The sequence below is a fragment of the Typha angustifolia genome, chromosome 11, assembly GCF_048772165.1.
Source record: "Typha angustifolia cultivar Huaian chromosome 11, ASM4877216v1, whole genome shotgun sequence".
Lineage (NCBI taxonomy): Eukaryota > Viridiplantae > Streptophyta > Magnoliopsida > Poales > Typhaceae > Typha > Typha angustifolia.
This window is the reverse complement of record NC_133249.1, coordinates 11,762,778-11,778,909: the sequence shown is the minus strand read 5'-3', so window position 1 is coordinate 11,778,909 and position 16,132 is coordinate 11,762,778. Positions and strand designations below refer to the sequence as shown.

The 16,132-nt window shown below is 36.2% G+C and overlaps 2 protein-coding genes across 2 annotated transcripts; one reads left to right on the top strand and one right to left on the bottom strand.

Annotated features, from left to right (window-relative positions):
* Positions 1-4,910: 4,910 nt before the first annotated feature.
* On the top strand, positions 4,911-6,905 carry LOC140770322 (pentatricopeptide repeat-containing protein At2g45350, chloroplastic). The gene has a single exon (XM_073111468.1). It carries the CDS (start codon positions 4,991-4,993, stop codon positions 6,869-6,871), a length of 1,881 nt encoding a protein of 626 aa, XP_072967569.1. The 5' UTR covers positions 4,911-4,990; the 3' UTR covers positions 6,872-6,905.
* A 1,111-nt stretch (positions 6,906-8,016) lies between these two features.
* On the bottom strand, positions 8,017-15,804 carry LOC140770721 (uncharacterized). The gene is made up of 7 exons (XM_073111980.1): positions 15,620-15,804; positions 14,728-15,150; positions 14,442-14,605; positions 14,192-14,272; positions 14,011-14,086; positions 13,834-13,932; positions 8,017-8,520 (listed from the first exon to the last, which is right to left on the bottom strand). The coding sequence occupies exons 2-7, from the start codon at positions 15,131-15,133 to the stop codon at positions 8,360-8,362; spliced, it is 987 nt and encodes a 328-aa protein (XP_072968081.1). The 5' UTR covers positions 15,134-15,150; positions 15,620-15,804; the 3' UTR covers positions 8,017-8,359.
* Positions 15,805-16,132: the final 328 nt, after the last annotated feature.

Genomic DNA, 16,132 nt, shown 5'->3' with positions numbered 1-16,132 from the left:
TTCCATAACAACCCTCTAATCTTAATAGTTTACAGCTTGATGAAAAAATTAAGACTTGTAATGAGAGGAAACAGTGAGTACAAAGTTGTTATAACTAGCAAATAGAGATTTGTATGATATGACTTGAGTAAGAGGATAATTAGTAGAACAAACAAGAGGAGACACATCTTGTTGAGTGACTAAGCTACAATGAAAGTCTCGGAGGTATGAAGGAGGGTGATAAGCTCTAGAAGACCTTCTGAGATAAAGATCAGAACTAGGAGGAAAAATATCTTTTGAAAAGCAACAATAGTATCAATTTGAGGCATTAAAACAACATCTAAAACAGTAGGAGGTTCAGATGATTGTGTTATATCATTAGTTTTTTTTGTTAAAGTGATGTAATAGGTATTACTGGAGAAGCAAAAAGTGGAAGAACAAAATTTAGAAAAGAATCAACCAGAGTATCATGTGAAATAACAGTGTAAAAAAGGAAGATATCTTCATGAAAAACCACATCTCGAGATACAAACATTTGCTTAGTTTGAATATCATATAGCCTATAGCCCTTAATGCTAGGAGGATATCCAAGGAACACAAATTCTAGATCTTGGATCAAATTTGGTTCCATAAGCAATGAAGGAAGAAGCAAAAGCTAAACAGTCAAAAATCTTTAAAAAAGAATAATTTGCTAGTGTTTGATATTAGAACTTTATATGGTATGATGCAAAAGAGGAGTCGGAGTGCAATTGATAAAAAAAAGTAGCAACTAAAACACATTCAAACCAAAACTTTATGAGAACTCGAGATTGGATATATAATGCCCGGGCAACATTAAGCAAGTGTTGATGCTTTCTTTCAACTATAGAGTTTTGTTGTTGTCTCTCTACACAAGAGAATTGGTGTAAAACTTCACTGGAATTGAAAATTTTAGAAAAGACTAATTCTAGTGCATTATCTGACATAAACACTTTAATCTTACCATTGAATTATGTCTCAACCATCTTAAAAAAACTTGGGCATTATGGAAGCAACATCATATTTGTGCTTGAGCAAATAAAGTCAAGTAAATCTCGAACAATCATCCATCAAAGTCAAGAAATATTTGAAACCATTATAAAATGTAATTTGATAAGGTCCTCAAATATCACAATGCACTTAATCTAAAGGAGATAAAGATTAGTGATTGTGAGAATCAAAAGATAATTTTTTTTTTGTTTGGTAATAGGACAAATATAACAAGGTGGAGCTTTATTGAGGCTGGGAACATCACAAGACAATTGAGACTTTTAAACTGTCTAATCTCTTAAAAGAAATGTGTCTAGGTCTATTATGTCAAATTTAAGCAGAAACATTATTAACATAAGCAGAAGACACTGAATTCAGTATTATAGCATCAAGAACATAGAGATCTTCTACTTGCACCCTTGCTAATCATCTTCTGGCTATTAAGTTTCTGAATAACAAAGTGATTAGGAAGAAACTTGATTGAAAGCTTGGTGCCAGAGGTTAGTGCACTAATAGATAATAAGTTAAACTTGAATGTTGGCACAAAAAAAACATCCTTAAGAATCAATTTTGAACTGATATGAACATCACCGGAAAAACTAAGTAGAATCCTGGTATAATTAGGCAGAGTAACACTGGAGTTTCTAATTTGATGCATAAAAATAAATGTAGAGTAATAAAACAAATGTGTCTTGTTTCTCTAGAATCCACTATCCAGTACTGAGGAAAAGAAAAATCTTTACTCAAGGTCACAAAGAAGCAAGTACAAAGCTGTAGTACTGGGTTGAAAATCTTTGTTGGCCTTGTTAGAAGAAGTCAATTGAGTAGAAAATATGTTTATGCATTGTTGATAGTGAGTAGGGCTCAAATTCTAGAAAAAATTACTTGAAGAACTCTAATCAGGCTATTGTTCATAACCAAAGATTTGATTGACAGAATTAAGAGCACCATGAGATGAGTTTGTGTCATGAGATTTTGGTTTATAACTACGAGAATAATCATAAATTTTAAAGCATCTGTCAATAGTATGACCATGAATTTTATAGTGAGTATAATGAGGTATTTCTTTTGACCCTTATATCTAATTCCACCATTGGACTTCTTATTTGCATTAGAAAAATTGGCTTTAGTAGCAAAAGCCATAATATTAAAAGCATCTAAACTATTGTTAGCAACAAGAACACTCATTTTTATTGATGCTCCTCTTGAGAGACCAAGACAAACACACAATTAGTGGAAGGTAAAAGATACATCAACAAAAGTTGATCTCTAACTTGGGAAAAAAAGCCATTCAATCCCATGAGAAAGGACATTATATATTCCATTTGATAATGAGCAACCATGTCTCTAACTCCTCTACATGGGCATTTACCACAAGTACAAATAGGTTTATAATTACTTATTAATTCCTATCAAATAGTTTTGAAGTAAAATAAGTGCTAATAGAATTTTGATTATGAGTAAGATTCATCAATTCTCTACTTCGTTGAAAGATTTGTAGACTATTTTTCTATGAAAACCTTTTTCTAAGATCGATCCAAATCTTATGCGCAGATTCAACAAAGATAATATTAGCAAATATATTCTTTGAAACTGAGTTCAAAATTCGGGAAATAACCATGTTATTGTTCCCGGTCCAAGAATTAAGGAGATCAAGATTAGTACCTTCATACTTTGTGATCAATCCATTAATTAATCCTAGCTTGTTCTTCACGGATAATCCAATGAGCATTGCTCGATTCCAAGATGCATAATTATCTCTCATGAGCAATTGTGAAACAAGAAAAACTCAAAGATTATCAGAGTGGTGAAGAAAATAAGGACTAGAAGGATCATTAATCAAGAAAGATCTAGAATTAGATATGGAATTCAACACAGAATCATTCGAAGTTGGCATCGTAGTCAATTCGAAGAAAAAATCACAAAGAGAGAGAGAGAGAGAGAGAGAGAGAGAGAGAGAAGGAAAGAACACCAAAAAGCATAAGAAAGTTCAATAATTGTGGATGAAAGAGTAATTTGCACTGATACCATATTGAGGGGAAGAAGAATAAGAAAGCTTGGAGAAGAAGGCAAAGCTTGAGAAAAAACTTCTCTGATGAATCAAAATTAATTATTTTACAGGACAACTTCCCTCTATAGATAGATAAGAGCTAGTTAACTAATTAAGGAATGAACCAATAAGAAAAGTACAAATTAGTAACTAACTAACTAATTATATTCCCTAATAAATATCAAATGGAACATTATCAATGCAACTATCACCTAATGGATATTCAATTTCCTATAGTATGCGGACGAGAATCAGAAGAATGAATCTCAACATCATTTTCACACATTTTCTTTATACATTGAAAAATCCACATAATTTTCACTATTATGCTATGAAAGCATAAATTAGATAAGCAAAAAAAAAAAAAAAAAAGACAACAAATACTATACGAAGATTTATAGTGATTTGACTAATACCTATGTATACTCTTTAATATTATTTTCTTAAAAATTCACTATGCAATAAAAGACATCTGCTACTAGCTTACCAATATGCCGGCAACATTTACCAATATTCGATCTCTCAAATTATAAATATTTTTTTACCTTCTTTACAAATAAAATCAAATCTCACTAAAAAAAAAGAAAGAAGAAAAAGAAAACTTTTCAAGTGAGAAGTTTTCTTCTTCAATATGTGCTGCATTTGATTTGTATTAAAACTCTTGCTTCAATATGAGCTATGAACCTCTTTTTATAGTCTTGAGAAGACTCTTTTATATTTGAAATTGTTTGAAACAATAAAGACCATTTTGCAAAGCATTTAATGTATTAAGATTCCGGTCAAAATTTTCATTGGTTTGCAGCATATTTTTGATAGGTAAAATAATCATACTAAACTTAAAAATTGTCTTTCTACCTTGACACTCAAAAAGAAATTTTGATTAAAAAAATTATGACTAAAAGAGTAAACCTAAAAGTTAAAAATTATATATCGTAACAGAATGTATATAAAAGAGTTTCTTTTTATATCAAAAGAAATTAAAATTATGCTGAAAATACTAACATGTTTATATAAATTAAAAATTAAGCTCAAAATACTAACACAAGTGAGAATTAATTCACCCTTTAATGAAAAAATTTCTCAATTGATAATTAATATTTTAACTTTTTTGGTATCATCAAAATAATGTAACTAACTCGTTTGTTTATTTATTATCAAATCAAATAGTAAATTATAAGGCTAACATGAAGGAAACTTACTATAATTACAAAACTTTTCAATCGCTTTATCAATGAGATGGACGATCATGGAATTAGAGTTCCATTGTAGAAAGAGAGAATATGCACGATCAATGAAACCTCTAACACAATGAAGAGAAAGAGAGTAGATGAACGAAGCTACCTCTCCAAACGGGCCATGCCAGTGTATTTTCAAAGAAAGAAGAACAAAGAATATAAGTTATTATCAGAGAAAAAAAGTTTAACTAGAAAGATAAGTTACTGTCACATAGAAAAGGTTAGAGAGGTTAACTTATACAAAGGATACTAATATCATTTTACACCTATAGTAAATTTAACCTATGTATAAGGTCACTTTTGGGTTAAGAGAACTAATATTAGGGTATTTCTGAGGCATTAAAATTCAACCAATGATACAAAAAATTCATATGATATGGTGTGAATAAATTAAAAAAAATAAAATAGTGGGTATTTTTGATAAATGTCCAAAAAAAAAAATTAAGAGTTTGTGAGTAAGCCATTATTCTTAAATTTTTTTGATGGCTTAGTGATGTATAAAAAGAGTTCAAAAGGGAAAGTAATTTCTCTATCAAAATAAAAATGTATCTAACCTTTGGACCTTCAATATTTGTAGCCATAGAAAGTATTATTTTCAGATTAACTTGTTAGTCTCTCAAGAGCCACAGAGTATACATTTGAAAATGAATTCTTTGTGTACATAAGCTTGAAAAACTTAGCTAAGATTTCTTCGTCTCGCGACCAGTCTACAGCTGCGATGCTTCTCCTCGCGCGCGCGAATCCACCACTCCACCCCACCCTCGACCTCATCCCCCGCTGCAAAACCCGCCGCGAATTCCACCAAATCCACGGCCACCTCGTCACCACCGGCCTCCTCCGCGACCCCTCCGTCGCCTCCCACGTCGTCCTCCGCCTCTCCTCCTCCCCTTCCCTTCCCCTCCGCCTCCTCGCCCGTCGCCTCTTCTTCTCTCTCCCGAGCCCTAACCCTAACCCGGCCGACCCCTTCCTCTGGAACGCCCTCATCAAGGCATCCTCCTCCCACTTCCACGCCCTCCTCACCTTCTCCCTCATGCTCTCTAATGGCTTCTTCGCCGACAAGTTCTCCTTCTCGCTCGCCCTCAAGGCCTGCTCCCGGATCCCGTCGCTTAGAGTGGGTTCTCAGATCCATTCGCTTGTACAGAAGACCGAGCAAGCTTCGAATCTTTACTTACAGAACGCTTTGATCGGTCTGTATGCCAAGTGCGGACTGTGTGGCCTTGCCCGGCAAATGTTTGATAGAATTCCTGACAAAGATTCTGTCTCTTGGAATACGATGATTGATGGGTATGTCAAAAACGGGGATTTGGATGCCGCAAAGGAGCTTTTTAATAGAATGGGAGATTTGGAGAGGAACTTGGTGACGTGGAACTCAATGATTGATGGGTATGCATCAGATGTTGCCGGCATCAATGTTGCTCGCGATCTGTTCAACCAAATGCCGGTGCGTGATCTTGTTTCTTGGAATTTGATGATTGAGGGGTATGTCAAGTGTGGGAGGTTGGCTGATGCGGAGCAGTTGTTTGAATGTATGCTTGAGAGGGACGTGATCTCATGGGCCAACATGATTAATGGGTATATGGATGCTGGAATTGTTGACAAGGCTGAGAGGTTGTTTGGTGCGATGACCATGAGAGATGTTATTGTTTGGAACATCATGATTAATGGCTATGTTAAGAATGGGTATTTTGTTGAAGCATTGCATCTCTTTGACAAGATGCGGGCCGAAGGCAATGTTTCTCCTGATAGTGTCACTCTAGCCTCTGCTCTTTCGGCAATCTCTGAATTGGGCCGCTTGCATGATGGTATTGCCATACATGAGTATGTCAAGAGGAATTACTTATCTTTGGATGGTAAGCTTGGTGTTGCACTTATTGACATGTACTCCAATTGCGGTAGGTTGGATGATGCTTTACAGGTATTTGAGGTTTCAGGAAGGAGTGTCGATCATTATAACGCAATGATTGGAGGATTAGCTATTCATGGACATGGTGACATAGCCCTTAAACTCTTCTCTGAGATGGAGAGGTTCCATCTGAAGCCAGATGACATTACATTCATTGGACTGCTGAATGCCTGTAGTCATGCTGGTCTAGTTAAGGAAGGTCTCATCTGCTTTGAGACGATGATAAAAGATTATGGCCTGGAACCTAAGGTCCAACATTATGGGTGCATGGTAGACATCCTTGGTCGAGCGGGACTCTTGGAAGAGGCATGGAAGCTGATTGAGAGTATGCCCGTCGAGCCGAATGATGTAGTTTGGAGGTCCTTGCTTAGTTCTTGCAGGAACTGTAGAAACTCCGAGATGGGCCAAAAGATTGTTCGAAATTTAATAGGATGGGGTTCTTGCAATTCGAGTTCATATGTTCTTCTATCCAACATCTATGCTAGTGTTGGGATGTGGGAAGATGTTACGGCAGTTAGGATGACAATGAGGAACAAGGATATAAGGAAAGTCCCTGGATGCAGTTGGCTTGAAGTCGATGGTGTTGTTCATGAGTTTGTTATGGGAGATAACTCACATGTACATGCTAACCAAGTACATTCTTTGTTAGAGCAGTTGTATACACCCAAATTGTTTATTAGTTCCCATGTATCATAGAATGAAGAACATAATCATGATATGATTTTACTGATTGTCTTGCTGCCTGCCTAAATTATCATTTTTATATTGTGCTCATATTAGGGTCTTGCTGAGGTGAACATCAGCACCGTGAAGCTGCTCGTGCTTGGCTAGCCGTCGAGTTCAACTGCCGATTTAATTTGGAATTTCCTTCACAGCTTGTTTCCTGACCCAACGCAAGGAACTTCTTAGTTATGTTCTTATCTCCATCTACTGTCTCCTCTCTAGGAGTCATGTGGTGAATACATTTTATTAATGACTGATATACAATGATATTTGCTAAAGTCCAAATGGTCTGCTCTACAAATATGAGTCGGATTAAGGGGTAAAAACAGATCGGATTCAATCTCGTCTGGTTCCATATCCGAGATTTTTTCTATCCATCTAGTTTTTCGAATTTGTATCTCTACTGAATAGCCTATTCAAATACAAATATGGATTGAAGAATAATATCCTAATCAATATTCGTATATCATCTAGTTCGAAAAACTATTACAATAATTACTGATTTTCTGTAGATTTCACTAATTATATCATAAATTCTTATACACTTTGAAAACAAACACGAATATATCTGCCATCTAATTCGTACCCGGATATGATAATTAATCTATCATTCCTAAATAATTATACCATTACAAAACTTAAAAAGTGGCATCAAACCCTTTTGCTAAACAAATTAGCGTTCCACGCCCACAGTCGTTCGATGTTTCCAGGCCAGAATCATAATTCTGGACTAATACAAGAGAACCTTTCCATCCAGAGACTAATTTCCTCGATAGACATCTAAAGTCCCAATATGTTCACTTCCCAACTTCTAGCACTATTTAATAAAAATAAATAAATAAGAAAGAACTAGCACTGACCAAGACAAATAGTGAACATTGAGCAAGGCAAATTAGTCCATCCTTCTATGCTGTGTGGACCAAAATGCTGTCCATTGTGAGGATCAAGCGATCTTAACGCAACTATTAAGCTTGTCGTTTCATGACAAAATCACGACCCATAAGCAAAAATATTCAATATTCACCGATGTATTTGACGACATGGAGAAGCTTCTCAGTCGATTTTCTTGCTTATAAACTTTCTATAGCCCTATCCTCTTATCAACATGGTTCCAGATCATAACCAAATTCCCATCGTTGAAAGCTTGCTTGACTCCTACCTACGGATAATAAGGTCTCTACAGTTACAAGCAGTTTAATAAGTCTTTTTTAGACCACAGCAACTACCAAGGAAATTACATTGCGGAAAACAGCTACATCCTCCACTTAAAAGAGTAGAAAAGAGTTCTATTAAAGTTATAGCTGCTACTCTTTGGCATAACAGCAATTCAACCAAAAGAACATGCAGAAGTGTTCCTCCTGGGGCGCATCAACATACTGAATGTTCTACTTACGAATTATTCAACTACATACAGGGAGTCCCTAACTCCCACAAATGCTACTAGTCGTGAATTCTTGTGCATCAGGCACGCCTCCTGAAAGAACCATTGCGTGGTTGTGGCTGTGGCTGCAGCTGCGGCTGTGGCTGTGATCCAACCTGTCCAGAATGGCGTGCCTGCTCGGCTGCCAGAAGAGCCCAGCCCCTGGTTGCTTGTTGATCTCGCCCACTGGTGCCACCACCTCCTGTTCAATAAACAAGATCAAAAACTGAAGTATAAGCAAACCTATCTATCATTTGTAGCACAGATATCCAACGCCATTATCTTAAAAAATTATGGTTCAATTATCAAAATCAGTGAGCTTACGCTCCCTGCCAATTTTCACTAGTACGAAGAAAATTGTCCACCAAAAGTATCCTAGTTCACCTGCTCAAAAGTACAGCAGCACCAATTACATTACAATATGTAATCATTTAAAGCCGCTTGTTCCCCAATGCATCCCATCATAGGGGCTACTTGTGATCCTTGCATGCAGAGCAGAAAATCAAAGGTTCGAGCAAGATTAGCTCAACCCTTGCTGACTTGGGTTGTAAAGCCTAGGGTCTATTCCAGGCGAATTAGGCAGTCAATGCTCCAAAAGACTATTATCATGCTTTCCTTAGAACCTCGAAGCTTAAACACCACAATCATACAAGAAAAAGAAAATTCAATCCTATATCCTTCCTTTCCCCAAACAGCCTACTCAAATACCACCAATATAGTATCTATAATCAAAGAGTCTTAAAGAGCCAAAACAACGGTTCTTCCACCTTATTGTTCCGTCCTGTGTTGAAAAGAGAAAAAAGAGAGGATTTATATAGATCCTTGAGCGCACCTAATAGCTTAAGCTTGTGACTTGAGTTTGATTCTAAGATTTACACCAAACTCTATTTCACTTGGACTAAGATCGCCTATCTAAGACAAGTGGTGTCATAGCCCGATGGTTCAGAAATCTTGAACTACTAACTTTGAAGCAATTTGATGCGATCAATTTGGTGCCTCTAGTAGTGTATATGTGGGTTCTTCTAAAAGAGTCATGATAACGCAATAAAAGCAGGGTGGCATGACCGGTGGAGCTAAAGCCTTTGGTTAGAACTAGGGCACTCTGTATAGGTGCGCAATCTCGGTCACAATAGACAGAGCAAAAGCCCTGGTTTAGGAGAAGGATGTGTGGAATTGATACATTATCTCAGACAACTTTGACCGGAAGAGAATTGGGCACAAAGCTTGGTTAAGAGTAGTAAATTGGACTTGATCGGGAGCCATTTATGTTGGATTCATATGTGAAGGGAGAAATTATTGAGTATCACATATAAAGAGTTAGCCTTATAGTAAAAAGAGAGTAAAATGATGAAAGGGTTTATATAGATACTTAAGTTTCTGAATAATAGCTTAAACTTTGGATTGAGTTGGATACTAAGATTTATTCATTTCGTCTAGGACTCCTCTATTCTACAACATTCGGCACCTGACACAACATGTGTCACTCGTGCCGACAGTGTGACTTGTTGTGCCAACCGGTATGGGTACGGTATTGAGCAGCACATAATATGTGCTAGCACATCCAAAACCCATTAAGGGCTCGTAAATGAGTCTCTTTGCTGGCCACCTTATCAATTAGAAAAAGATAAAGTTGGAGAAAAAAGAGAGAATGGAGGACATCTAGGAGCAATTTAAGATATCTTCAAAACCATCAAAAGTTAATTGCAATATTGTTAATAAATGAATGTGTTCTTATTATATATTAATGTATTGAATTATGTTTCTACTAGACTATTGTTAAGTATTCAACAAAATACGTCATTTACACTATTATCTAGGATAAAGAACTCAAATGTAGAATTGAATATATATTCAAGCAAGAAACACATAAAGACCCGAAAAAGCAAGGTTCTAATTTCTAAATATCGGATTTAGAATCAGGATCGAGTGGTCAATATTGACTAACTTGGCCATATCAGCCTATCCGTTTAACTGGCAGAGGATCGAGATCAACCAATACTTGAATCTATGCTAAAAAAAATATTACAATTGCATTAATGTGCTACTAGCACGGGCGTATTAGAATTGCAATCCTTGTTTCAATTACACTTACTAATTTTTTAAAGATAATTACTTAAGACTAAATTACCCTTCGGGTAAAGAATAGAAAAGTTAATTACTAAGGACGACTAGTAATTCTGGAGAAATGGTCAACCTGGTTGATCCACAAAACCCGTCCGAGTCCACATTTCGCCATTTGAACTGCCGAGGCAGCCAGTATTCACTGAGTCAAATTTTTTTACGGTTCTATAACCAAACTGGCTTGGTGCTTAATTCACCAGTTTACTTATCCAGACACTTACGGTTCAAATAATTGTGCAATTAACAACCTTTGACAATCATATAGGACCAGTAGGCTTAGAATTAGTTTTGGTTCCATATCAAAAGCAAAGACCAGAAAAGGAAAGAAGAGAGTTGAACTTGAAAATGAAGTACCAGGAAAGGCAATCGAAATAAGAAAAAAGATTGAAAACATGTATATCCAAAGACCTCACATTCATCATCACTTCATACGGATGAACAGAAAATCAGTTATATTGTGTAAACTTCAGGTTCAAATAAACATTAGTTCACAAATTGCAGTGATAACTCAATCTCATATTTGAATAAGGAAATGAGAACTTCTTAAGAACTCAAACACCTGACTTAGGTCAGAGAAGACCTTACACACATAGTTATCATATATAACGAATACCAAGTACTCTAGTCAAACCTAAATGAAGATTAACTACCAAAATAGATGCACAAAAAGCATTTCAATAAGTAGAGAAATTGAAAAGATGCAAAACAAATAAATAGGATCCCAAATGGAATCTTTTTTTCTTTTTTCTGAAGAAACCAAAGGAACATCTATCTAGTCTCCAAACTCTGAAACAAGCCCCTAATATCCCATATACGTTCCTTCCACATCATCGGCTATCCCAAACTGACATCCACAATCACAATTCATGACCTTACCCATGAATGAGATCATTTTTCACACATCATCCCAATGAATATCATTCACCAAAATGAATCAAACAAGATTATCTCAATTTTGTCACATCCATATCAGGCCCTTATATCATTACCTGAGTCAATGTCAGAAAATAGAAGGGAAAAAATAAGCGCTGAAGTATTAAATGTTCATTGTATGGCTAATTATAACAAGAATTTCTATTCATCTAGTCAGTAAGAGCTGCTAAAACATTATTAACACACGCGCACTTTTCTTTTCCTTTTCCACATGACACCCAAGGCTTGAACATGAGAATCTACTAATTCTAGAAAATAATCCTACACAATGACCACTAGGTCGCATCCCTGAATTCAAAAAAGTCCCTCCATGAGGTCGTAAACCCCTTAGGCCAATGCCAATATCAACCTCATTGGAGAAAGAAATTTGATCAACTGGACCACCAATAGCACAAGTAGTGACTCAATGCCAAATCAAGCAATGAGATACTTATAACAAAAATAACAGATGGTCATTATCCTAATGCTTGTGTCTTGTACATAGTAGCACTATCCCTTAGAATGCAACAGATATGAGGCTGCTCTAAATTGATAAAAGTTAACTTCTGCACTAGGAACTCTGTTTGCTTGTGTTGTGAAACATCAAGAATTCAGGATTCATTATGTAGCAGTTTCTCAAATTTTTCTTCTTTATCACGACCAAAATTTGAAGGATGAGTTCATCTCTTGGATGATCTAGTCCTTAAGTAGCCTCTTCATTATCCTGGTACAACTCCAGATCATCTAACGTTTTACAGCTACCCTTCTCCCTTGCTAATAGAAGTGATAGAGAAAAGCTGCCCTTTCTCAATTTTTTAAAATGGCATAAACTGATTTTGTTTGGCCTTGAGCTACTTGTTAATATCCTCATAGAGCTAAAGCCTCTCTAGTATCTACATCTTGTAGATATATTCTTCCATAGTCATAAATCATAGAGTAATTCTCATCTCTTGAGACATAGAAATTTCAATTCAGGTTCTCCGTATTAAAGGAAAGCAGTGTGTACTAAGCAGACCTGCTTTGAGCACCTACTTACAGGTTGAAATTTGCTTAAGAGTGAGTGTACTCACCAAATTTGCTTTAAACACTAGTAACTCTAAACAACTCTTAATTTCTACGATGCTGAATGCTTCCTCATTGCCATCCTCAATAATAGTTTTTGCATTTACATTCTACCTTGCCAAGAACTCCAAGCCCCTAAGTAATACAATAATACTGCTAAGTCTAACCTGCCATCCTGCAGACTGTCCTTAGTACTACTTCCAAAACCTCCTAGTCACTGTCTCAATTCAAAAATACACACCAAAATATTTGCAAACATTTAGAAGGAAAGCAGCAATAAATGTAAAGATGGATGAAGTTCTGATGCAAATCTAGTATGAATGCAATGTTTTGAAGAACAATCGACCCAAACAAATAACTAAAGTAAAATATAGTAAGCAATAACTGATAAGAAGTTAATTGATTAAAATGATCACTACTAGATGGAAGGAGAGAAAACCACTCAGATAAAGCAGTAGCTTCCTCAACTCTCAAATAGGTACGTTGATAGTAGAAAGGCCTAAAATATGGTGTAAGGAAAGACTTTAGAGCTTAGGTTTATCAATAAATGGAATAGTAGTGCTTTTACTTTGAAAACCAAGTCCTCTTCACGTCCGGGCACCCAAAGATTCTCTTTTACTACTGGAATCTTTTGGACAGCAGCAATAACCAACGAAAAATTAGAGGTTGAAGAAGAAGAGAGGTTTAGAGAGGAAGTAGAAGAGATTAGAAAAGGATCTTAAGATAGAGTAGGAGAAAGGGAGAGAGAAAGAGAGAGAAGAAGAAAAAGACCACAGGGAGAAAGTGAGAGATCTCAAATAAATCTTATTCCAACTTGTCCTTATTTCTTATGCAATAACCCTTAAATAGGTTAACTTTAATTCTAGCTGATTCTAATAGAAACTTATTTCCTAATAGGACTCTAATTGATCATCTTACCTAAATTGATTGATCCAATTTAGGTAATAAATCAATGTGGACACCCCCCACATATAAGCTTACCGTAACTATCAATTGAGATTCTAATAGGAATTCATTTCCTAATAAGATCCTAATTGATTAAACCTTACCTAAATTGACTAACCCAATTTAGGTAATAACTCAATATGGATATCCCCTGCATATAGGCTACCATATCTGTCAATTGACTAATTCAATTAATTATTTGAATTAAAAAGCAACAATTAGACCAAAATTGGACTCGAGTAATTCTATTTTGGTCAAATTGAAGATGGTGCCCACATCAAGTTCACAAGTACAAATGAGAAAACATAAAGATAGTATCATTATCAGCATTAATATATTTGCAAAAACTATGTTGCAAATGCAATTTGATAGCCATCTCCATACAAGTTACTAGGTCACAATAATTTACCTTAAAATGGAACAAAAATAGAATAAATAGTCTCTATTCGTATTTCCAATCAAAATCAGAACTTACTAGTGTTGCCATTATCAAGCATGTCGAACCCAGGATTCCACCCTGGGAAATGTTGCCTTGCACTCCCCTTCCATGCTTCATTAAATCCAGGCAGTTCATCTGATAAATAGCACATAATATCATAAGTACATCAAAAGAAACCAAAAAAGGAGCCTGCAGCTGTTCAGCATATCAAACCTTCATTAAGGTTATGCAACATCTGCATGGTGTCTACCCTCCCGTCAGACTCGAGTCTTCTTGTCATTGAATGCCCCTATTAACAGTATCGAACATGAAATATTGCTATTAGAAAATCTTGTTCTAATAAGTCAGCACCATGGACCAACAATTATATGTCTCTTAAGAACGAGGTGTATACCTTATCACGGATTCCACGAGATATTCTATGAGAAGCCCTACGAGTGGTAGTATCTGCCTCCTTACTCTCCTCCACAGTAATCTACATGAAAGACAAAAATATTTGATAATAATAAAGCAACAGAATTGATCCAGAATTGACTTAAGAAAACAGAAATCAAATTAAAATGCAACCCCATGCCAAGAACAAGTTCTGCAATATGAATTACTCCCATATTATCAGAAAAAGGTCACCAATTAAAATTGCTTACACCATCACCACCAGTCTTCCTTGTAGTTGACGAAGTATAATAAGCACCACCAGGACCGCCATAAGTCACAGTTGAACTATGGAAAGAATAAGAATGATTCTGTGGCTGTGCATTGATAGCCCTGCTGAAGTCATTCCGATATTGTGTATGCCTGCTCTTCTTCTCTGCAAAAGAAAACCATTCAAACATGAATTTTTCTTTCCACCAGCAAAGACCAAATATCCAAGAAGCCAATCAATGAAACAACCACCACAACAGAACTTTCAAGCTTGTGAAAGTGTTGTACCTTCAGTTTCCTCCTCGGGTTCTTGAACATATGGCTCTTTACCAGACCTGGAGTGCTTTCTAGGATTCTCTTTCTGCTGCTTATCATTCTCCTCTTCCTCACCTTCCTCATCAGACAGTTCTTTGATGACTGGCCCTTTAGATTTGCTAGGCTGGGGGGCTTGCTCTATAAATCCAGCATTGTTATTCTCGCCAAACATGCTCCGTTGTGGTCCAAAAAAACTCGGCCCAAACATGCTCGGGCCCATCATGCTTCCAAAGGGTTGAGTGAAGAATGGGTCATCAAAAGGATCCCTCCCACCAAAGAAGCTAGAAATCAGGCTTCCGGGTCGCCCAAGGCCACCAAATCCAGCAAAAGGATCGCCAAACCCGAAGATATCATCCCTCCCACCTCTTCCTCTCTGCATCTCCTCAGATTATAATCCTACAGAGTATTTTAAGTAAGAATTACAGCCTTACTAGTAATAAATTCTCTTCCTAGATCGGCAATATCACAACAGGAACATATAATAGAAGAAAAACATAGAAGAATCTAGGTTTTCAGTTAAAATTAAGCCAATTTACGGTTTAATGTGTAACATGTATCATATTCCCATCAAGAGAACCCCAAAAAAGTCAAAATTGGGAAAAAAATTATCCCCGAAAAAGATCAATAAGAACAATTGACAATTCCTCCGACTATATCAATAGATAATCTCACAAATAATCAAATGAAAGGAAACCCTAATCAGCAACAGATTGCATAGCACAAATACCAAAAGCAACAGAATAGAAGAAAATCGAAAGAAAATCCCAGTGCAACTCTAAAATAAAAATCGATGATCGATTACATCAGAGGCAAATAATCATCAACAAATCGTTTTAAAATTAAAGATGTGAAAAGGGAAATGTACAGGTGGCGATCGATTCGAGCCGCGTAGAGGAAGCAACGAGGGCAGATCAACGAGGTCGGTGTCGACGGGGAAAGAGGGTGATCGCGAGAGACGATTTTGGTTGATGGGGATAAAAAAGGGCGGAAGAAATTGTAGAAGTTTCTAGTTATTTCTCTTCTTTCTTTTGATCATTTTTATCTTAATCTCCTAGTCGCGCCAGGGAAATATAGAAAAGGAACGACGGTTCCCAAATACTCCAGAAGCCAGACCCGGACACGTGTCGCCCGTTATCCTGTTTCGCATTTTTTCATACCAGTTAATTTTCCAAGTCTCTTTTTTGACTAAAGCAGCGAACAAAACTACCGTAATTTACTAACTTTTACCAATTCTGGTATTAATTCTTTTTGATAATTGAACAGAAAATTTAGTAGTTTTAAAAATAATTCATACAGTTAGGATTGTCAAAATACTCGAGTCGTCTCGTGCTCGGCTCGAGCTTGGATCGATAATACTCGATCAAGCTCGGCTCGAAAA